This window comes from Sebastes umbrosus, chromosome 9 (genome assembly GCF_015220745.1).
Source record: "Sebastes umbrosus isolate fSebUmb1 chromosome 9, fSebUmb1.pri, whole genome shotgun sequence".
In the NCBI taxonomy this organism is placed as follows: Eukaryota; Metazoa; Chordata; class Actinopteri; order Perciformes; family Sebastidae; genus Sebastes; species Sebastes umbrosus.
Window position 1 is genome coordinate 20,270,439 of NC_051277.1, and position 24,311 is coordinate 20,294,749.

Sequence of the window (24,311 nt, forward strand, 5' to 3'; positions counted from 1 at the left end):
AAATTCATAGAAAACAGGAACAAGATTAGCGGAGTGACTCCTCGTATTATAAAACCCCTCATAACGAGGAGGTAGAAGAGAAAGACAATATTTCTTTCAGAGAATTTTAATCAAGTGTTTTACTGTGAAATTGACCAATTTCATCATAAAATGGACATAAATGTGGTCAAAATGTAATTCATGTTGACCTGAGAGTTGAGATTGAGCACAGTGTGTATTGTGGATTTATTAGTTTCATAAAACAAAGCATGTTTTTTTTATTTTACTATTTATTTTATTCTTTACTGGGCAGTTTTTCAAAATACACTTCACATTTTTTATCAGACTTTCTTCAAAACACGTAGACATTTGATAGATTCACATTGAGTGTACAGTGTAGTCATGTTGCAATCTGCTTAAATATGTTGATAATAATGCATTAAGTCCAATAGGTGGCATTGTGTCCACAAGTATAAACCATCCACAAGCTTTAAAGGGCTGTGAGATCTATTTTGCCATGAAAAACAAACAGCAAATTAATTAATCTGCAGGATATTCTTGCATCTTACATTTGACACACATTTGCCTTTTTCAGAGCAATCTGAGAATAGTGGGATGCTGTAAGCTGGTTTAAATGGGTTCAAAGGGTTTCCCTTAAAAGCTGAGGAGGTGGATAGAGTCAGCAGCACATGACAAGCAGACACATTAACAAGCAGTTCCTTTGTCCTCATAATGTTGACCATCACTACGGGACACTTCATACTACTTCATAAATGTTCTCAGCAGGGGAGGTGTTGAGATTTTCAAGCGTCTTCTTCGGCAGAAATTTTCTCCCTGGTTTGAAGAAATGCAAACGTTAAATTCGATTCTCAATCTATAAAAAGGGCGACCCACTCAGTGACTTCAACGGCTCAATAGACGCCCACTTTTAATGTGCAAAATGCATCTGAATGGCACATGAGTCACAAACTATAATCCATTCCATACTTACGGAAAACAAAGACGAGGATTAAGATTATGAGGAAGAAGAAAATAGCTGCCACCCTGCCAATGTTCCCCACTTCCTGGAGGGCTTTGAACATTTCCTGCAATGAAAATCAACCTTATCATGAGAGACTGGGTCAATTATAATTGGCACATAGTTTGAAATATGTGCCATAAATATTCAGTATATTGAAAATAATATATTGTATAGTCAATTTGTTAGGGGTGGGGGAAATGTCTGTACAGCATAGTATCACGATATTTTGCTTGGCAATACTGCATCGATACACAGACAACAAGTATCGATCTCTTAATAATACGGTGGTCAGTATTCTGTCTTTCAGAGGTTTCAGGGTGCTCAGTCTTAAAGCCAGAGTGAAGATACTGGTATCAAATGAAACTAGAAAACCTAAGGATCGATTGGTACCAACTATGTCATGTTAGCTTGATGGGAAGAACTCTAAATAATGCACCAACTTTAGGCGAAAGTTTAGCAAAAAAAAAACTGGCATGGCCATTTTCAAAGGGGTCCCTTGACCTCTGATCTCCAGATATGTGAATGAAAACTCTGAGATGAACAGAGTGAAAACTGTATCTTATTATATAAAACAGATTTTGTCAAACTGCATAATTTGCAGTTGGAAAAAAGGTAATAAATCACAATATATCTTATTGCAATCAGCATATAGCAAAATGTTTAAAATCGCAGTAAGATCATATTGTGATCGTATCGTAACCTTACAGCCTTTCATTTTAGTCACATTAGAGTCCTCATGTGTTGTAAAAAGTATAATTATTTGTATACATTTTGTACTGTGGATATAAAAACATTAACACATGTTTGTTTTAACATCACTAATTTCTGTAACAGATTAACGCAATTTGCGATTTTAAGATTGTAGCGGGCTCAGTGTTAAAGCTAAAGAGAAGATACTGGTATCATATGAAACTAGAAAACCTAAGAAAGTCAATTAGTACCAACCATGTCATATCGTGAAGGAGGCTAAATAACGCTCCAAAGTTACACTCGATTTTTCCGAAGAAATCATGGCTATTTCAAAGGGGTCCCTTGACCTCTGACCTCAAGATATGTGAATGAAAATGGGTTCTCTGGGTACCCACGAGTCTCCCCTTTACAGACATGCCCACTTTATGATAATCACATGCAATTTGGGGCAAGTCATAGTGAAGTCAGCACACTGACACACTGACAGCTGTTGTTGCCTGTTGGGCTGCAGTTTTTCATGTTATGATTTGAGCATATTGTTTATGCTAAATGCAGTACCTGTGAGGGTTTCTGGACAATATTTGTCATTGTTTTGTGTTGTTAATTAAAAAAGCATATTTGCCCACTCCCATGTTGATAAGAGTATTAAATACTTGACATATCTACCTTTAAGGTACATTTTGAACAGATAAAAAAAATGTGTGATTAATTTGCGATTAATCATGATTAACTATGGACACTCATGCGATTAATCAAAATTAATATTTTAATTGATTGACAGCCCTAATTTCCTCACTTTTGAAAAAAAAAAAAAAATAAAAAAAAATATAATCTTACCTCAGTTTTTGTAATTCCAATTATCGCCAACATTTGGTAACCAACTTCCACATTTTTAGTCACAGATGTTAATATTTCTGTAAGGAGTTGAAACCGTCACTACGATATATAAAACAAAGTTTATGCTTGAAATTAAATACAATGAACTACATTATATTTTATCCCTGAATACAAAACATTGCCAATAAAACAGCAGCTTAAAGACATTTAGATTTGCAAAAAATAGACAATTTTGATCAACATCACCACTTTTTAACATTATTCATTTATTCACTGCTCACCTTGTCTCCCACCAGTAGCAAGTGTCCAGTCCTGGGTAACGGGTTGTTCCTCAGAAGCTGGCAAAAAACAAAAAACCTTAAGTCTGGATAATAAAGTTTATAATCAACCTGGATGATTTTCATGACCATTACCTTCCTCCATGACCAGCCATGTGTTGACCTTCTCGTCATTGAACCACCCTGGGATCTCGAGCCTGCAGCCGTACATGCCGGCATCGCTCTGCTGAGCGTCCAGGATGGTCAACGACGCGTCTCCGTCTGTCACCCTGCCCAGCAGCTGGTACCTGGAGGACTCCCTGAAAAGCACAGCCCCGTCCTCGGTGGACAAGATGGTGTCGGTGCATTTGGACATGGGCACCGTCCCTCGTCCCCAACAGAAACTCAGGACGCCGTGAGTTTGGGCGTCATACCTACAGGGCAAAGTGACATTGTGCCCAAAGACGCCAACGACCTCGACAGTGCTGGAAGACACTGTGGAGGACGGCAAATGATTAAACAGTGTTTACAATGCAGATTGCAATTGTAATTAATAAATGTGAAGCCCCCGAAAGCATCCACACACACACACACACATCACCACTGTTGCACCCACAGACCCACTACATATATAAGAAAACCAAAAAAGCACAGAATATCGACTCACCTTGGGTCAGGATTGAGAGGTAAAAATAACAAAGACCACGCATGAGTGTAGGTTCTTGTATAACAACGTCCTGAAGTGAGGCGAAGACGATGTTCTCCTCACACACATTCCAGGATGAAGCGCACTGAAGTTTTAACTTCCCTTTTTTGAGAATCAGGAAGGAAATCAATACCAGTCATGTCTACATCTGAAGTTGCATTCGTGTGATGAGCTCACACCAGATCAGCTGTTATAATCCACATCTGAGTTGATCATCGTCAGCTTGATAAAACTGCTGCACTGAGTCATTGTAATAAATCTAAAAGGAACTTTGTATGAAAATCCTCAATGGGACAGGTCTAGGGCTTCAAAACATGTCTCCTCTAGGGCCAGCAGAGAGAAGTGTCTGGAAAACAACTCATCACAGCCAAATTACAACAACAATCTTACAGCAGTTACTGCTACAACTACTGAAGATGAACCTTTAATGACCCCTGTGGAAAATTGGGGACTTCAATCCAAAAACTGTGAGCCAGTGCAGTAGTACTCGAGACCGGTCTCAAGACCACTTTTTGAAGGTCTTGGTCCCATCTCGGAATCGACCGCATTTTTACTTTCGTCTCGTCTCGGTCTCAGACAAAGAGGACTCGGGATCATATTTCAAAACCGTTTGAGTTCAACTAAATTGCCTGTTTATCGTCTGATTTATTTGTTAACATCATTACTGGGCGGCATTTGGGTGGCTGTGGCTCAGAGGGTAGAGCAGGTTGTCCACCAATCGGAAGGTCGGCGGTTCGATTCCCGGCTGCTCCGGGTCACATGTCGATGTGTCCTTGAGCAAGACACTTAACCCCAAATTGCTCCCGAAGGCATAGCCATCGGTGTATGAATGAGTATTTAGATTAGATCCTGATGGGCAAAGTTGGCACCTTAGTAGCCTCTGTCATCAGTGTATGAATGTGTGTGTGAATGGGTGAATGCTGACATGTAGTGTAAAGCGCTTTGAGTGGTCGGAAAACTAGAAAAGCGCTATATAAGTCCAAGTCCATTTACCATTACTGTGATTGCTCAAAGAAAAGAAAAAAGGAAAATTCCCATATAAAATTCACCTCAGCATTGCCTTTTGATTATATTATCAAGACATAGTTCTCATGGTTCACCGCTACATACACACAGATATACAGTATACTGTATATGGCTATAAAGAGGTGAGTGAAGAGGAATCTTTATGTGTTATTGCTGGGTGTTTTTATGGCTTTGTGGATCTCAAAGTCTCGGTCTTGATACACTCTGGTCTTGGTCTTGACTTGGGCTACGTTCCAAATCGCATAATTTTTCTATTTACTTTTAATACATACTGCAGCTGCCTTTACAAAGTATGTACTGTTGCAGGCAGTATGCATACAGTTGGGACAAACTACTTCATCATAACATTGCTCCTTGAACTTTGACCCTCTTGCTCATATATTTGCTGAGCAGAGGATGGTGGGTCAGAATAGCCAGAGAAGCACGCTGGCTTGTATACTGCAAAAATGTGACCAGATGTAGTAGAACATCCTGGTATTTTTGGCATACTGCATTTGACATACTATGTATTTGGACATACTAAATCTTTTAAATAGTATGGTAGTATGGGTATTGGAATGCACAGTTGGTCTCGGTTAAGGTGGTCTTGACTACAACACGGCTGTGAGCAGTGCAAAAGAATCCAAAAGCCAAGACTGAGACACGGTAATCAATTTAGCTCACAGACCACACAAGCTATAAACAGACAAGAGAAGTGGGCTTCTTGAGAACTGCTTGTGTCAGTACATAACACTTACTCAACCACAATATTTCCTGTTTAAGTGTGTGTCATCTTCCTCTGGCTTCTTTTAAACTTTCCACACAGTGAATGTGGGATTGCATGTTGTGCGTATAAATAGATTTTTTTTTCGCTCATCTCGTTACAGGTGAGAGCTGATGTTTATAGCGTCCATCTCAAAATGGCTTGACCTCATCTCACCAAACCAACCCTGACTTCCAACCACATGCTCAAGGTTTTTTCTTTTCATCTAGTGTTTATAATGACAACCGTCTCTACCCATTTGCTGTCCTTTATGAGTGAAAACAATACCCTCAGCCAAATCCTATTAGGTTTAAGAGATACCTCAGAGTGACTCATAAACTTGAAATGATCCATTTTATTAGTTTAGATGCTGAACGATACTGTAGACCACCTTGTTGTTTCTTTTTTTTTGTTATATTGTAGAATAAAGCTCTTTACCGGTCAGCTTCTTTCTAATGGAACACTTTGAATTAACGGTCTGTGAACAGGCGATGCTTCCTCCTCAAATTTTCATTCCCGTCTTATTCTATTTTCACACTTCGATAGAACATTTATTTCGCAAGCATGACATAATTGTTCACAGGTATGCAAATACACTTTATAGCTGAAAGCAGTCGAGTCACGAACCAGTCAAGGTTTGAATGCAAGGTAAAATTCACCACTGAGGGTTCCAGTAAATGTCTGTGCGTATATATATGTGCGAACGTATGTGTGTATGCTCAAAGGTCATTGTTATATGACCATTACTAACAGGAAGAAAGAGTCAGTGCAGTGTGTGTATAAGAAGACAGCAGCCTGAGAAAAATATTTTATCTTTGCCAGCCTTTATCTGCCCTCCGTTCACCTCTGACAGACACCGTCTCCACCTCCACGTCAACACTGCCAGAGCTGCTTTAGTGCTCCATAGATCACTGTCCTCCCACAGTGATGCCCTGTGTTTTGTCACTTCTCTTTCTCATTTCTCTTAGCTGTGACTCCATTCTCAGATTGTCCCCGACTAACAATAAACATAATGAAACTGAAACCTCTCAATAGACATGAATGTGATGAGAGAATATTACTCACTAAACGCTGAATCTTGTTTATTTAATGGGTTTCTTTGTACCAATGTTTTAAATTAAACAGTAGTTATAATAGAATGCAGTTTACTTAACTCGTAAAACAAGTTATTACATAAAGTTTCTCTCTATGGTAGCATTTACTGTATTTTCTTTCTCAAGAAAATAAATGCCAATGTGCCCGCAGTATAGCAGGGACTTAAAGACCACTGCTCCCTCCATAAAACATCTAGTTACTTGCTCAAGCTTGAAGCAAGAAGTCTTGTTTACTTTGATTTCCTGTTTGGGTTCAAATTGGAGCCCTTGTCAATCTGCTGTCCAGATAAAGGTTTAAAAATGCCCTTTAGAGCTGAATAACTGGTCTGGTTCAAAGTGCCATCACTGGGAAATCTATGGCTGGCAACCTTTTGCTGATGTCTGATAAAAACCAGGAGCAAACAGAAAAGGAGAAGTGAGGCAACGAGGTCAGTCTGTCATTTTTTAGACATCATGGAGGAGGCTGGTAGCCGCTGCCTGGTCAGCTCCATTTCTGGAGGAACTGAAGCAGCGCAGAGAGACTGGGCTCGAGTTTGACCCCTTTTAAATGTAAAATAAGTAAAGAATTGAACACTTACACAATACATACATCGCCGCTTAATTCTTTGTCGATTTGAGGTTTTCCTAGGTGATCCATCACAGCAAGCGAACGAGAGACAGCATCGATTTGCAATATTGCTGACCCTAGAGGAGACATTTTTACCTTCGGAGCAAACATGCTGAGCTGTCAAACAGCTCATCGGTCCATCAAATGACCTCTACGTCCTAAAGAAACACAAAACATCTGCTGGACAGGATATGGGACAAGAACATGCTTGAAGATACTTCCGTCAATACTGCCCCCTATTATTCCATTATACCTCCTAAAGCACGCGTGTTTACCACTCTGCATATCACAGTAACTTATACAAACTTTAAAAAGGGAAAACTTGGTTTAATGTAATTCTTTAGGCATTCATATGTGTATCTGTATCACTTACATGTACTGTATATGCCCGTATATAAGAAGGACATTGTTACATGAGCATTACTAATGGAAAGGAACATACTGTATATGAGAAAAGTTAAAATGTTGCACTGCAAAATCATCGTGAGGTGCTGCAAATGTCCGTGTGAAATGTGTTTATTCATTTACTCAACACTCGATGGCCTGATGAAGACCTCGTGGCCGCCATGTTGAACAAATATTTTGTTATGACAGTTGTTATCTGCCCTCTGCTCACCTCAGATGACAGCTTGTTTTCGCCTCCACTTGTCAACGCTATCAGATAAGAAAAAAAGGCCCCAAAGAGTAAATATTATATTGTGAGCTGAGGCCCTTTTGAATAATTCACCTCTCATCTTAAGGTGTATTTATAGAGGGTTTACAGCGTAACTTTGGAGCCTACTCACGAAGCACACAAGTGACCCAAAATGTTTTGACGTTCAAGTGACAAAGCAAAGGGAGCAAAGGAGGAAGTCGGGTACAGAGCAACAAAGGTTGTGTAACACGGGAGACCGCTGTTCATTTCCTGTATCCAACCGACAGTCAGTGTTTCTTTTAAAGCATGACCATGATCGTCCCCTCACCTTAACGAAGAAGTCATTTTACACCTGAGGACACATACATGCACATGATTTTTTTTCAGATTACTTGTCTCATGCACTACTGTCAGGATATAGTGACCGTTTTGTAAAAATAACTTTTTTTTTAAATCATATTTGCTCCATTTCTACCTACTTCATCTTTAACCAAATAGTTTTTTGTGCCTAAACCTAACCAAACCTAACCCATAGCATTGTCACATCATTAAAGGTACAGTGTGTAGGATTTGGTGGCATCTAGTGGTGTGGTTGCAGATTGCAACCAACTGAGTACCCCTCCACTCACCCATCCCTTTCCAATTTTGCGGTAACGTGAGCCGCCGAGTACCAAATCGTGGTAATGCCGTTCGCCACGCTCAGAAGCCACCTTTACCATAATAACACTACTTTAGGAGCAACAAAATTCAGACGGTGGCTGGCGGTAACATGGAAATTTCGCTAGCGTGTCTGAGAACTGAAATCCTACACACTGGACCTTTAAACATATTTATATTTCAACAGTAACAGTTTTGGAAGGAACAGACAAATGATGTCATCCTGCCGATAGCAGCGTCAGATCAGAAAATGCCTCTATGTATCGTTCTGGAGGGCATGGACAAACAACATATTTTGACATTTAATTTGGAGGACTCCTCCAATATGTAACTACATGTCGGGGCTACGGCAGCTACGGAGATACCACGTGGAGACAACAAGAACTGTGATTGGCCAGCAGGGCCGCTTGTGTTTTGTCCAAAACGTTTCTGATGCCGGTAGATATTGCTAAGTGTGAAGATAACATATAATAGTGTCGGTAGTCTTCTCTTTGTCAGAAACACACATCTATCAAAACCATCTTCACTGCCAACCTTCTGCTCACCACCATGATCCCCAGTCATGAATGAAACGTACATGCAACGACTGCACAGAATAGTGACAAAAAAATAGATTCCCACTGTCCCTTGTATTACAATGTGAGTGAATTCTCTATTTATTGATCAGTCGTTTGGTCTATAAAATGTCAGAAAAGGTGAAAAATGTTGATCAGTGTTTCCCAAAGTCCAAGATGACGTCCTCAAAAGTCTTGTTTTATCGACAACAAGATATTCAGTTTACTGTCATAGAGGAGTAAAGAAACCAGAAAACATTCACATTTAAAAAGCTGGAATCAGAATTTTATCTTTTTTATCTATAAAAGTTACTCAAACTGATTAATCAATTATCAAAATAGTTGGTGATTGATTTAATAGTTGACAATTAATTGATAAATCGTTGCAACTCTACATTCAACATATCTGTCTAGTGTTGTGATGCTGACATCGGGTGAAATCCAACTATAAACTATCTCAGGTGGAGCGAACATGTTGTGTTAAGTATATATCCACCTTTGGACCCTGCAAAATGTCTTGATAAATCCATGAAATCACCATAAGACAACGGGTTTTACATGGTTTCACTTTATCTGTGTGAATGAAAAGAGTAAGCATATTGTAATATTATAATATTCTTGGTTTTTATCACTTTACTCCACCATGAATGAACTTAGGTTAGCATAAATTGTGTTTAGATGGAATATAGAGTAGGTTTCTTTGTCTATTTTCAGTCAATCTCTTTCTCTCCGTCCATTTATTTCTTATTTCCTCTACAAGAACATACTCTAATCTGTGTGTCTGTGTGTGTGTACAATTCATGCATGATGGATTTATGACTTCTGCTCCCGGCGACTGTGGATCCCCAGCCCTTTCCCCACTTCTTACTTCCCACCCTCATCCCTCCTGGGAGCGTGTCTCGATGCTCCCCCCTCCTCTCTCCTATTAATATCCCACTAGGGAGAACAGAGCTCATGGGGAGTTTTGGGAGCGGAAACGCCTCCAAGCGCTCCTGGAAGACACAAAGTTGGGCGAGGGCGAGGAAAACAAAGAGCGACACAGATTAAGGCCAGAATTTCAGTCTGAATGTGTGAAAGAGGATTAGGAAGGGTGAGTGAGGAGAGGAAACGGGATGGAAAGTGAAAGAAGCAAGTTGGCACAGGACAGGATGTGGAGATCTGTCCCAGACATAAATACACCTGACACTCACCAGTACCAGTAGGGTTTTTAGGAAAAGAAATAGTATTCATGTCTCCTTTTAAAGGACGTAGAGTTAATCAATGTAATTTTACAGTGAACGTTCCCACTGCTCATTTTCTTCTCTTTCTCCTCCCACCCACATTGTGTTGGGACGCTGCCATGAATCCCGTCTCTGTTACTCATTGCATCATCGTTATGGGAGATACGGCTGCAAACTGTGTTTTCCCACAAACAATCTTTTCTGGATCAATGACTTCCCACTTGGCGGTGCTTGTAGTCATCTGTGTTGTGTACTTTGTAGCAGACCGTGGCCAAAAAAAATAGACATGAGAAAGGTAGGATGCTGAGCCTCCGAGCCTACACAGTGCAAAGAGAAGAGAGCCACTGCAGGATATGAAGCTACTTAGCATTCTCATGAGTTCAGTCTCCTTCGGCACAATCGAAGGGGAAAAATGTGCAAACATAAACATGCCCTTAAAGGAAAGATGATTAGGGATGTACAGAAGAGAAGAAGTTCTCCTGACCCGAGGCTCCAGCTCTTTCGCTCCGCTGGGAAACAAAGTCCTCTTTTCATTTCTCACATGGCCCGGCCACCCCTGCTACTAACACTGGACAGAGAGATGCTGAGAAAACCAAGCGAGGACATAAGCAGGGGACCAGTATGGGAAAGATTATACTGGAGCACATAGTCCCCTAGTGGTAGTGATCTAAAATGGTTGGAATTTGTAGTTTTTACAGGTTTGGGATAGCTGAATCTACAAATTCAAGTTTTATAGGTTTGGTTTATAGATTTTAAATCCACCCATTCAAGACAACTGGAAGCTCAAAACAGGGATAATAACATTAAGGGCCAAAGAATTTAATCAAGTGCAGGTTAGAAGTTTAAGTCTTGTTGGCTAAACCCCCGCAGCTTCTATCAGTGTTTTTTCCTGTCGATGCGTCCGAGCAGACAGAGACAAACCACAATACTGTGAATCAACCCAAGGCCACGAGTCATCGGCGCTAAACACAGGAGTCAAGGTTCATGAGAAAAGTTGTGTTCCATCTGTGCACAATTGTTCACACACACACACATTCCTCCTTGCTGTTGTGATGCATATGGAGCATATTTTAAAGTCTATTTAACAAGCACCACCACATGAAAATATAGACAGTGATGCAGAGGTAAAAAAAGATAATTTCATCCCTCGTCACTATGCAGGTGCTCCATGGTACAACTCACAAAACAATACAAATTTGAGTTTCAGAGACTTTGTTTCCTGCATTCTGGTGACTTTTTGAATTTATGTGAATCTCTGGCATAAACTAATATTCATCAGTTTTTATTCATTCATTCTTTTTTTGTTTCTGCTTGTCCATTTCTTTCTCCTTCTCTCGCTCACTGAAGGTCCTTTCAGACAAAACATGACACCGGCACCACTGCGCTCTGAAACAAATTATTTCCAATGGCTTGCACAACGGCGGCTTTTCGCTGCGGCGAGCAAAGCCCGACTTTGGGCGCTGCACGCTGTGTTGTGAGCAGAGCCGAATACTCTGGTCGCCAGCAGCTCTTCCACTGTAAAACGACACTTGGTGTAGCTCTATTGTCGTCAGGGTGGAAACAGTAGGGCTTATACACGCTGTACAGTGACAGAAACAGGTTGAGATAACGAAAAAGGAAAAAACGGTGTGAAAAACGTGTCCTAAATTGGGAGACATACGGGAGAATTGTGACCCCGGGAGGAAACCGGGAGAAGGCAATGAAAAATGGGAGTCTCCGGGGAAAATCGGGAGGGTTGGCAAGTATGCAAAGAAAATGTACAGCAGTGCATACTGAATATGAGTGTGACCTGTCCTGTCAAAATGTAGATGCTTTCATGATGTCTTGCAATGTGATGTGAAACTCTACAGGGACTGTATTAACCACAGGGCGATGGTTATGTGACAGATAGACATATGATACTAATTTTTAACTGATCTGAGAGTTTGAACCAGTAAAATACTGAACATACAACTCATTGTGCATTTGAGCGGTGATGTGCCCTCTAAACTAGGGAAAAATAGGGAACAAACTACATGGTCATCAGTGACTACGAATCTTTGAGCTGAACTGACTGAAACAATGTGAATCAGCAAAGTGACCCTCGCCTTGCAAGTCGTAGCAGTCCCTCAGGAGTCGTAATATGATCACACATCCTTGTGTCCAGTCATGAATAATGGGCCCTTTTCTGTGAATTTCTGACCGATCCAGTTCTGTCGTTTTGGCTAAAACAGAGGCAGAAAACAGTCCAATCAATAGATGCATGACTGAGAAGGATAGCTTCTCTTGCTGCTGTTGTCCAGCCAGTTCTCAATCATCCAGACCAGACCAGGGGGCGTAAGGTCCTTTCAGTCAACTCTTGATTGAGTCATTGTTAAAGACAAAGGACACGCTGATTTATTACAACTCTTTTTTCAAGTCAGACACACAGATAGAAGGTTACTGAAAATACCTGCCTGAAACATAAATCAGCAGAGCCAACAAGAAACAAGTCCAACACACTACGGTGGGAAGCTTTATAAGAGCTACAGGACACAATTTACTGCCACGTCTTATCAAAGGTTAAATCCAGGCTCATTTGAAAAGGTATTTAAACAGAAAGTGATGTTTTTGTGGGAGGTTTTAGAGTAAATATTAGGATATGACATCTCACAGTGATTTAAAATGCCTCTCAAATATTGCCACTGTTTAATGTTATGTCAATTCTCACATCACAGCTTGTGTTCCTCCTGCGTCCGAGTCAGAGACGGAATCTGCACTCGAACCAATTTACCTACTCGAGGCATTTCAGGAATTTTCACACACACAATTTGTCTTCCCTCAAGTTGTCTTGTCTACAGTACTGTTTATTGGATTCAGGTGGGGAACACACACAAAGAGGGGAAGGAAATACACTGTCTGCATGGACGGACACAATGGGGAGCTGGAGGGGAGGCCACCGAGTCAGTTGAAAGAAAACTCACCTGAGAGGTCAAAAGGTGACATTACACACATCAAAAGAGTTTAGAATAGATTTTAAGACATTTATTTTATTTATTATAAGTGTTTCAGGTTAATATATCATTTGTTTCCAATACATTTTTACTCACAAATAAATTTTTGGAAAATTGCTTTACAATATGGAGTATGTTAGGGCAAGAAAAACAGTTTAGACAACCCCCAGTTAATGCAGTTATGTAAGCCCCTTCAGAAATGAAGGTCCATTAAAATGATTAACTGCATCATAAAACACTGTGCAACAACACGTACGCAGTGTTGGGAGGTGCTTGGCAGGGTCTAACGGACATTTACAATGGACCGTATGGCTGATCATTTTAACATTTATCTGACCTTTGAAACAGCAGATTAATCGCAAGTTAATCGCACATCTGTTCTAAATGTATCTTAAAAAGGGAGATTTGTCAAGTATTTAATACTCATCATTATGGGAGTGGGCAAATATGCTTGCCTTATGCAAATGCATGTATATATTTATTATTGTAAATCAATTAATAACACAAAACAATGACAAATATCAGTCACATATCTTGAGGTCAGAGGTCTAGCGACCCTTAAAAAATGGCCATGACAGTTTTTCCTCGCCAAAATGTAGCGTAAGTTTGGAGCATTATTTAACCTCCTTCCAGATAAACTAGTATGACATGGTTGGTACCAATGGATTCCTTAGGTTTTCTAATTTCATATGCATGCTCTAGCTTTAAAACCCGTTACAACCTCCGAAAGATTGATTGCGTTAATGCGTTAAATAAATTAGTGGCATTAAAATGAATGTGTGTTAACGCATTATAACTGTTAACTTTGACAGCCCTAGCCAATTTATCTTTTTGTTTTTAAGTATGGATTAGAGTTTCTCACCAGAACTCACTGTGTAAATCCTTGAGCCCTAATGTGTTGAATGCATTTCCTTCCTATCTTGCGAAACTGATTTTTGAAAGTGTTGAAATCTACATTGTTTGTATTCATGTTTACTTGCCGCATCGCTGCGTTTCTTGTCTCACCGCCGCCCGTAGATCAGTGGAATAGTGTGAAACCATCGGCAGGAATGTGTCTCATTCTTGAGAACAAAGAAAACAAACTCGCTGATTAAAACGTTGCTCCATAGCGCTACTAAAAGGTCAAAATCTCCACAGGGCAAACTGTCTGACCGTCGGTGTTGTTCGTTTCAGCAAGATCTCAGCAATAAAGTTTGGGAATAAAATAAAATCATGACTGATTGGATTGCCTGTCATATAATAAAAGACATTTTTAGAATATTACTTTATATGGTTACATTCCTGTTTACAATAAAAATAGCATGCAACTATTGAAAAATGTTGCAGACGTCTCTGTATCTCTTCAGACTTAAAATAGTGCTAAAATATATTTAGTGATAACTTGTTTTTGAGCCAAGATTTAAGGCTACTTTGTTGAGTTTCTAACAAACCATCTGTGCATGGTGGGCCTCTCTCTTTCTCTCTCCCCCTCTCTAAGTTTCTGCTTCCTAGTAAAGTGTATCAGCCCCAGACGTGATTGACCAATCAGCTAAATTACTCCCAAGTTACGTAATTGACCTCACGTATCCGCTGCATTGTGCTGCACCCTGTAGACAGGGGTGAAACATGGAGGCACTTCTTTATAAATCACACTGCAATCTCCTTGGAGACACTGTAGCTGCAACTGTGCAGCTCACTTGGCCCTTGATCTAGAGGGATGGCCTGAGTTTCTTACAGACGCCTGTGGCATTTCAATTAGGTAAAGAAAAATGCTTCCACTTAAGACACACTGGCAAGTATTTAAAAAAACAAGTTTCTTGTGTGAGACAGGATATTTTTTAACAGACAGCATATGATCTAAACTAGAGAGTATCACTGCACAGTACAAATCTAAATGATGTATTCCCGTCATGTGCAGCATCCAGGTTTATGCCACACTCTCTCTGTTTATAGCTTTAGATATTAAGCAGTTGTTAGAAGAAAAGCGATTTGGACACATTGCTGGCTGTTCCCTCAACAACAAGTTAATTTGTCTTACAAGCACAAAATCCCTGGAGATATACACGACTTCTGCTCACGATTTCTTACATCTGTCAAAACTACACTCTGCTATGTTTTTTTTCACCTCCTCCCTCATAATAAACACCGCTGCCAATAAGAGCAGAGGGGGAGCGACTGTGAATGAGGAATGATATTGTACGGGCTTCTATTGTATCCCTTGTTTGTTCTGGCAGAAGCCTGTGGATTTCAAAAGAGCAGTGTTTGTGCTGAGAGGCTGCAGTACTTCTCGTCTGTGACTCCTTCATCAATAGGGACGATAAACACTCATGGTTACATGGTGTGTTTCTGCTCAGAACATTTGGGACTACAGAGTCGATTTTAAGCTCACGACGCGTTCTAATGAATAAAAGATTATGCAAAAGACCTCTTTTCACCTCGGCTATTGTGTTATTGACACATGTGGTACCAGAAGGCTTGATAAAACGAGAAAAAGAGGTGACGCTTTTTCCATTTTACCTCCTCTTATTGTAGTGAAAAATGGTGTAACACTAGACCATATAACACCGTGCGGGGAAATGGGGCGAATGGAGCATCGTAAATACCATAAATGCAAAAGAAAAGTGAAGTAGAGAGTAGCTGGAATACAAAATATGCCAAATTCTGATGAATGGCCAATTGATTTTTGTAAATTATGTGATATGCCTATTGATAATTATCATTATCTGTGATTATTAGTGCTGATCTTTACATTTGAAAGATCTCTTGATTACCACACGATACAAAATGCTTCATAAACTATTATTAATATTTATTCAATGCATATTTCGCTCATGTTGAAGGGTTGTATTTGATTATTGAATGTCTGCTACATTTCAATTAGTATCTCACAATATATTCTAAATTGGTTACTACTTATCAATGAAAGTTACTACAGTTCTTTAAAAAGTTCAAACAGTGTTGCCAGATCTCATGAGAGAAACAACCAGGTCTATAAAAACAAGCCCAAAAGAGGCAACTCTCACTCCCCCAAAAAAAGCCCAAAATAAGCGACCTTACATACCTACGATAATATGAGAGAGAGGCGGCCACTTGATCACTTCATATATGACTATGAATTTATTTTGGATTGCATGCATTTCCTTTAATTTTTGTATTGGATTGCATTGCATTTTTGCATAAATTTTTAGCTTATAACTTTACATTTTTCTTGTTATTCAAACTTAGAAAAGTTGAACATTGTGTTGAATTTTCGTATTTCATTTTTAGCTTGTAACTTTAAATTTTTTTTTAACTAAACTTAAGGAATTTGAACATTTAATTTAATTTCTACATTTCACCAGATCGGCATGATGTGCTCGTATATCACACTTACAAAAACAGCAAACTGCCTTCAAATTGTCCCCCACTTGAGGACAAATCTAATCTTTAAGTCCACTCTCTTTTTCACAGTCTTTGTTGTACTTTTTGCCATATTTCGCCCACTTAGTACCTGCATTGTTAGCTAAACTCCATCAACCTCACAAAGATTTGTCTCACAACAATAACCCTCTGATTTTGAGGCGGTTGCGGTGAGTGACACACACAGTCATCTGTGTGTGTGTGTGTGTGTGTATGGGGGAAGGGGCGGAGGGATCTGGGTTGTGTACGGATCCTTTAACAGAACAAACTAGACGGGTAGAGAGGAGAGAGACAGGAGCAAGCCCAAATAAGCAACTACACTTTAGAAACAAGCCCAAAAAAATGCAACCCGTGACTACAAATATTTGTATGAGACTTTTCAGGAAAAAAGCCCAAAGTCGCTCATGCAACATAATCATTTAACGGTCTCTTTGTCTGCCACCATCAACATTCATAAAAGATAACAAATAATGAAACATTGAGTGTGATTTGCTCTATTCATTTGGTGGCACCCCGAGCACACAACACATGGCTTAGGAACCCTAATGTGAAGCAAATGGAAACCAGTTTTGCACAAAACCTTTAAATACATAATAAAATCATCATTTGATCTCATCAAGAGATTAACAGAGCCGGAGGCCGCATTATCCACGAGGGGATTAAAAGGGAACGTCCATGATGCTGATGCTGAAAATGTGTTTGATATTTTTTTAAAGTTTGCCATCAGAGTGCTCCAAAGCCTCAAAATCTGCTGTGTTCCCAAAGTACACAGCAGCGTGAAGTGAGGCTCATAAATCACACAGCTGAGTTGCCGCTGAACAACTGTCATTTTTATATATTTAATACATTTATATATCAAATGAGTTCCACAGCACATAAAAACAATAACATAAAAAAGACTGTTCATCAGTGCCATAGCTACTACGGAGGACAGTGAGTCCTCATTATATTTTTCTGACAATTTGATTACATGTAGGAGTTGATGTTCTATAACAGACACTCAAAAGGCTTACTCAGAAATACTTTAAATGTGACTGTTTTTAGAGGAAAATTATTCAAATAAAAGTATGAAATTAGTATAGAAGCATAAAAGTAGTTAGTATTAATCTACCAGAATTATCTGAGAGTGAATTTAGGGATTGCGATACACTGGCGGAAACGCTGGCCATAGGACAGATACTTGAGTGAATTATTAACATATTTCTATGCATATTGTTTTAGACAGATTTCATTGTGCTGGATCTCATTTTTTAGCCCAATGGTTACAGCGCCTATCTACCATATAACCCCAACGTTTGGTTGGATTGTTGCATGTCACACCCTTCTGTCTCCTCCTGTCGCCTGTCAGCCTCTTCACTATCAACTAAAAAATGAAAATGAGAATAATCTTCAAAGCATATCTCATTGCCAGTCTTAACTGTAAACTAGATCACTTTTTAAAATCAGCCATCATAATGACTGGTACTGAAAACAAATGTACATGGACATTAACTGACCAGCTTTAAAATGTGACAAGCAGGCGTACACAGTAAAAGCAGCTCCTCTGTTTTGAATGCTGTATTTAATCTTTTTTGAAAGTACGCTCACGTACACGACACTCTGGGAAATGACAAAATGTAAAATGTTCCAACATATTTTTCTTGCTGACAAGCCTTAATTTTTCAAAGCAGATATAGTCCGACTGTGATAAGGTAATGCTGCAAATCTGTGGTCCTCTTGCTGTCAAGGCCATGCTAAACAGAGCTGAATGTGAGTGATGATTTAGCGAGGCGCCCGAGCATGGGAACAGCTCCCCTGAATGCTCTGTGAGTCTGGGGGAAAGAAGCAAAGTGGGAGAAAACAACACAAATGCTTGTCTGCACTATTTCCTGTAATGACAGTAATTAAAACAGAGAGAAGATAGCAGCTCTGCTCCCAAATGGCATGCTGGCACATTTTAATGTCCATTGTGTGTGTGTGTGTGTGAGGAGTTAACTAATGCGAGGACGAAAGTAATCACCCTGAGGTGTTAATTGCTTTGGGATGCAGCGTGAGGACTGTCAGACGGATGGATAGCATCAGAAAAATCTCAAATACAAAATTGTTTCTTTGTCAATCTTTCACACGCACAATCTCTGACAAAAATGGGTTTAGAAATTAAAAGCCTTAATGAAAAACAAGCAGCAGTTCATTGCCCACTAATGATTTCTTCTGACTATGTGTTTTCTCCTCATTTGTTCTACTAAGCACTTCCTTCTGTGGCGAGCCAACGCAGCGTTCAGTCGAGCGTGTCTTGTTGTGTTGTGGACATGGAGATGTTTTCATTTTTTAAAACTTATTTGGTTGCTGCATATATTAAACAATAAAAGTAAATGGGTATAATTGGGTCCATTGACTGGCTCACTTTTCATGTGGTGAGTGGGCACTTCAGTTAAGAGAGATCTGGAAACGGCACAGCTCATTAAATATCAGTCGCTCCCTTTGGAAATATCCCATTTCTTGGCTTCCCACTTTATTATGAGGGTACACATTAGTTTTTAAATTATGGCAACAGCCCCTCAAGCTCCTCAATGTAATGAAATGCTTTTTTGCTTTATTCAAGGTTCATATGGGACAGCTATCAGACACACGCTGACGTCCTTGATGGCATCCTCCATCACTTTTGACACTCGTCTTCACAATGTGGAGCACATCATCATATCAGTGTGGTACCAGTCATTTTTTTTATGTGACAGCAGAGCTCTTACTAGGGCTGCTCGATTATGGCAAAAAACATAATCCCGATTATTTTGGTCAATATTGAGATCCCGGTTATTATCACCATTACTCATCGACTTTGCAAACATCATGTATTTAGAACGAACATTTTGTAGGCCTACATTTTAAAGTTAAATGCATCAGTCTGGTGCTCTTTGAGAGCAAATTAAGAGGCTAGATCAATGAAAAACTGTGCTCTAATAAGCAAGTTAATCATCAACACATCTGTTGTATGAATGATGATGACATGGCAAAAATATCATTCACAAAGCAAGGTTAACAAGATCTGTGTTTCAAGACGGGTCGGGTGGGTTGCCAACATTGCTTCATGGTGTGGCCACAGAATATATATCTGCTGTGTTGCCCCCCTACTAATCAGCCTGAGATCTTTTGGCAAGAACCTGCAGACTGTTCCCACATCACGCTTAAAAACTAAAAGGAACCGAGTGTTTGCCGTTTAGGCCCAGACACACCAACCTGACATCAAAGAACTAGTGGTGACGAAGGACGCCTGTTGAGTCGCCTCAAGTCGCCTTTGTCTTGGCTAAAAAGCTGCACTCGAACACACCGCAAAGACTACAGCCAACGGCCAGCTACCAGGTACGTTCTGCGAAGACCGAGGACGGCGGATAAACAAGCCGTTGATACTATCCGTGTATAGGAATGATCGGATGAGATGAAGATGAAAAATGAGAAGAACCTTCTGTGTGCCCTCTTGACTTTACTCGTTGGCTTGCTTTCCTTTTCTCTTTCATTTCTCTCACTGACAGGCGGCGCCGCCGATTCAACATGCTGAACCTTTAGGGCTCCTTGGCTGTGGAACGACCTGCCTGAGGAATAGAGGATCTTGTTTTATATCACGCTTCAAGTCTTATCTATATCGAAAGGCTTTCCTATAACAGTTTTTCTTAACTACTGATTTAAACGGTACATTTTTCTGGATGTTAAAAATAGGTTGCAGTGTAGTCATTAATTGTTTAAAGTTTATCCCCATTTCTCATTGATGAATTGTGATTAATGTTGTGTTTTATGTGTTTGTTGTAAAGCACTTTGTAACGTGAGTTTTCTTAAGTGCTATATAAATAAACTTTATTATTATTCTTATTAGAACGGCAGTTATGAAGAGCAAAGGGAAAGTGCAGCTGCAATCGCTCATAAACAAAAAGAGTCCAGGCTTGCAAAGACATTATGCACAACATTTGTGAACAATATGCCTTTTCACACACCCACACCCTCATGTTTATATTAGTTTTCTAATAACATACATTCTCTCTTGGTCTGCTAATTGCATTTGTGTACCAAATAACTTATAAAAGAGCTCAGAAAATAGTGTTGACAACAGAACATCATTTGTCCGTTTCAATTTAATTATGTAAAGCTCTGTGTCATTAGCTTGTACATTAGTATTACTGTCACTATGGGGTTTATGTGGGGCCAAACATGGAAATAAGAAAAATTAACTGTCAAACAGCAGCTTGTCGTTTTATTTAGAAATGGCAAAGTCTTATGTGTGGAATTTCCCTTAAAATCATTCGTCAACATTGTAGTGTTTTTTTGCTGTAAGGAGTTTACATGGTATATTATAGATGGTCTAAATCTCTGTCAAGCTTCACTGCCTGCACGCCAAGTTAAACTTAGCCTCTCGTGGTCTTGGATGACCCACTGCTCTTAGCAATCTAAGAAAACCATAAAGCTTGCATCTTTCTATCTTAAGAGCACCTTTCAACCCACTGAGTTACTGCTTTAAATATGAAATCTCTCTCCAGTATTGATTGGGTGTCTGTGACAGTCCGTTTTTGCAAGTTAATCAAAAAATATAATAAATTTCGGGGCTATGTATAACAATTTCCTGAATTGGCCCTCTGATAACGGTTATTTAAATGTCTTAACTACACACAAAACAGTTCATCATATCAATTGACCCTTCCCTGAGTCCCGCCCCTCTAACGCAGACTGGCCAATCACAGCGTAGCATCTGCCAGCTCTTCATGAACAGATGAAGTACACCAGAGCAGTGTGGACGAGTCCTAACGGTGCTATGGATGAAATTATAACAGCCACTGAGCCTGCATCACAACAGATCTACCTCCAAGACAACAAGCAAACTCTATCCACAAGTGACAACAGTGTGATACGGTTGAAAACTAATAGGTAGACAATTTGGGATTGTTTTGTCAAATTATTTATGCTATGTTTTATACCTGTGTCTCATACGCACTGATTCAGTAGTACGCTACATAAATAGCATTTTTGCATTTTCATATTCCTGTAAAAACATCTATTCATCATAAATTGAACTAGATCTACATTGCCAGTGTTGTGTGTTTATATAAATGATTGCTATGGATTATGGCAGCCGTACAAGATGGTAGAGACAAATTGATTAAGACAGCTGTGGAAAAACACTGTTCACTGATTGCCAAAATCTACTGTAGAGGCACATTCTTGCTCAGTATATTTGGGGCGACAAACTCTAAATAGAAACCTCTCTTGGGGGGGGGGGCACATATCACATATGCACGACACGTACAGTCATCATCACCTCCTTTTATAGTGCCTTTTATAATGACAACCACAACACAACAACATGCAGGATGAGCAAACTTGTGCTTTTGACAGTGTGATTGTAGAAGTTTGTTTCCAGGATGACAAACTACAGACATGAAAAAACGCATTCCAGCGTAGCAAATAAATAGACCCCATGCTGTGTTAGTCTGTGAGGAATGTACACTGCTGAGACACTGATTTACTCATCAGAGACATTATGACAACAAAAACTGAAAATGTTAATACACAATCTGTTCTGCACTGTTAGCGAGCAAACCGAACTGAGCCATATTGGTTCTAAGAGTGTCAACATTTCACACTCACGAATGACAGGGGAAAAGGCAAAAGCAAATAATTACTCTATGTTGATCACCACAAAAATCATGTTGACACGTGTTCGTTGTAATCTTCCCATCTAGAGCCAGTGTTTGGTTTGTCTGTTCTGGGCAACTGTAGAAACATGGCGACTGGCTCCGTGAAGAAGACCCGCTCCCTATGTTGATATAAACGGCTCATTCTAAGCTAACGAAAACACGATTATTATTATCAAGTGATTATACACTAAAGAAAACATTGATATATATATATATATCTATATATATATATATATATATTGATATATATATATATATTGATATATATATTGATAGATATATATATAGATATATATATATATCTATATATATATATATATTGATATATATATATATATATATATATATAGATATACAGATATATATATATATATATATATATATATTGATAGATATATATATAGTTACACACTTTCTTTAAATAAAAGTACAGTAGTAAATATCACAACGTAGCACTACTCTGCAACATGTAAAAGTCCTGAAGTATTAGCATCAAAATATGCTTAAAATGCCAAAAGTAAAATTACTCATCATGCAGAAAGGCGCATTTCAGAATAACATATATTTTAATATTGGATTATAAATACTGATGTATTTATGTGTAATATTCACTTTAATGTTGTTGGCTGGTTGATGTGGGGCTACGTTATGTACTGCTGGGTAGTAATCTATAAAACTACATCATCATTTATTTGTATTATATTTTGTATTAATAATATGAACCTGCAAAGTAACTACTAAAGTTGTCAAATAAATTGAATGGAGTGAAAAGCACAATATTTGCCTCTCAAATGTAGTGGAGTTCAAGAGAAGTATAAAGGAGCAGAAGAACTCAAGGGAAGTACAAGTACCTCAAAAATGTACCTCAATGTAACTCAAACTGGACTCACAGATAAACATGAGGAGTTTATACTGTAAATGTTCATTTAGAAAAATAAATAGGTGAAGCAATGTCTATTTCCATGATTCATTTTCACATTATTTTACACTCACTATACAAATATTGTTGCACGACTAAAAGATGCTTAATTCTTACAAGTTCTTCAAAATTAAATCTCATCATCTTTTAATTTTCATTTGATAGCTAATTTGCCACAGAGTCTGTCTGCTGCGTAGATTCCTGTATTTGTTGTTGGCTGGTTTTCACAGATATTAGGAACAGGCGGGCTGGCATCTGGTTCCAAAACCAGTGCAACCAATGCCAGTACAAACTGAAAAAGAATCACTTTATTGGCCAAACACATTTTTACACACACCAAGGGACTGACTCTCTACAATCCAATGTAACTATTAGTTAGTGGTGGTCAGCCCGTCTCTCAGATTAAAAGGCCAAAGCCAAGGATGATGTCTCCAGACTCAAGCTTGGAGTTCCTACAGAAATTGAGCAGGAGTCTATCTTATCTCACCTCTAGTGGAATCCAGCCACTCAGATAAGTGTATTTCTGTTTCTTAGATGTATGCTTTCACCCCAATAAGTGATGGAGATGAATGGACTTTTGTTTGTGATGCTCACCACATTGAAAATCTACATTTGGAAAAACTCCAGTTGTCTTTCCAGCATACACAGACCTCCATATGAGCAGATTAAATGGAAATACTTGCTGTCATTTAGTCCCTAGGAAAGCTGAGGACTGTTTAGATTAACTGGGACACAGATTCTGGCTGCTTATTATTTTGTTAATGTAATTTGTCAATGCTGTGCGCACCACAAATTCAATTTCACTCACCTCCATTGTATTGGAAAAACAAATAAAAACTAAAAAGAATATAAGAGACAGATATCTTAAAACCTGAGCAAATAAAACCCAACTGTAAAAGCAACTATAAAACTGAATTATCAGCATGGCTGCATACCATTAAAGGTAAAATACACAGCAAGTAAGACCCTAGACAGCAGGTGATTTACTACTCTCTCTAAAGAAGGTATGTAAATGGGGCTACTACATTATGTTTGAATGGCTGCATCATGTTTTAAACAGATATGTTAAGATAAGGCCTGTTCACAACATGCGTCTTGGGGGATCTGATGCACAAGAAGTGCTCTAAGTATGTCAGAACACACCTGGCATTAGAATGTGTCTCTACATGCGTCTCTAGTGACTTGTGATCGGATCTCACTCTATATGCACATAAAAACAAGTACATCATTTCCATTGGCAAAGACCAAATGCTTTGTTGTTTTTAACCAGTTTGTGTTTTGAATGATTTAATTTTGGCTACTTACTTGTGCAGAGCAAATGAAGCAGTTAGCGACCTATTGAGATCTAATTCACTTAAATT

The 24,311-nt window shown here is 39.0% G+C and overlaps 1 protein-coding gene across 1 annotated transcript; it reads right to left on the minus strand.

The window, feature by feature from the left end:
* Positions 1-251: 251 nt before the first annotated feature.
* On the minus strand, positions 252-3,592 carry LOC119494566 (hepatitis A virus cellular receptor 1 homolog). Its single transcript, XM_037780535.1, has 6 exons — positions 3,452-3,592; positions 2,941-3,279; positions 2,809-2,865; positions 2,528-2,604; positions 971-1,064; positions 252-813 (listed from the first exon to the last, which is right to left on the minus strand). The coding sequence occupies exons 1-6, from the start codon at positions 3,492-3,494 to the stop codon at positions 737-739; spliced, it is 687 nt and encodes a 228-aa protein (XP_037636463.1). The 5' UTR covers positions 3,495-3,592; the 3' UTR covers positions 252-736.
* Between the last annotated feature and the right edge of the window lie 20,719 nt (positions 3,593-24,311).

Coding starts and splice junctions, on each gene's coding strand:
- LOC119494566 (XM_037780535.1), bottom strand. CDS start 3,494: ATGCGTGGTCTTTGTTATTTTTACCTCTCAATCCTGACCCAAG. Junction 2,866..2,940: donor ATGGCTGGTCATGGAGGAAG/GTAATGGTCATG, acceptor GTTTTTTGCCAG/CTTCTGAGGAACAACCCGTT. Junction 2,605..2,808: donor TGCTACTGGTGGGAGACAAG/GTGAGCAGTGAA, acceptor AACTCCTTACAG/AAATATTAACATCTGTGACT.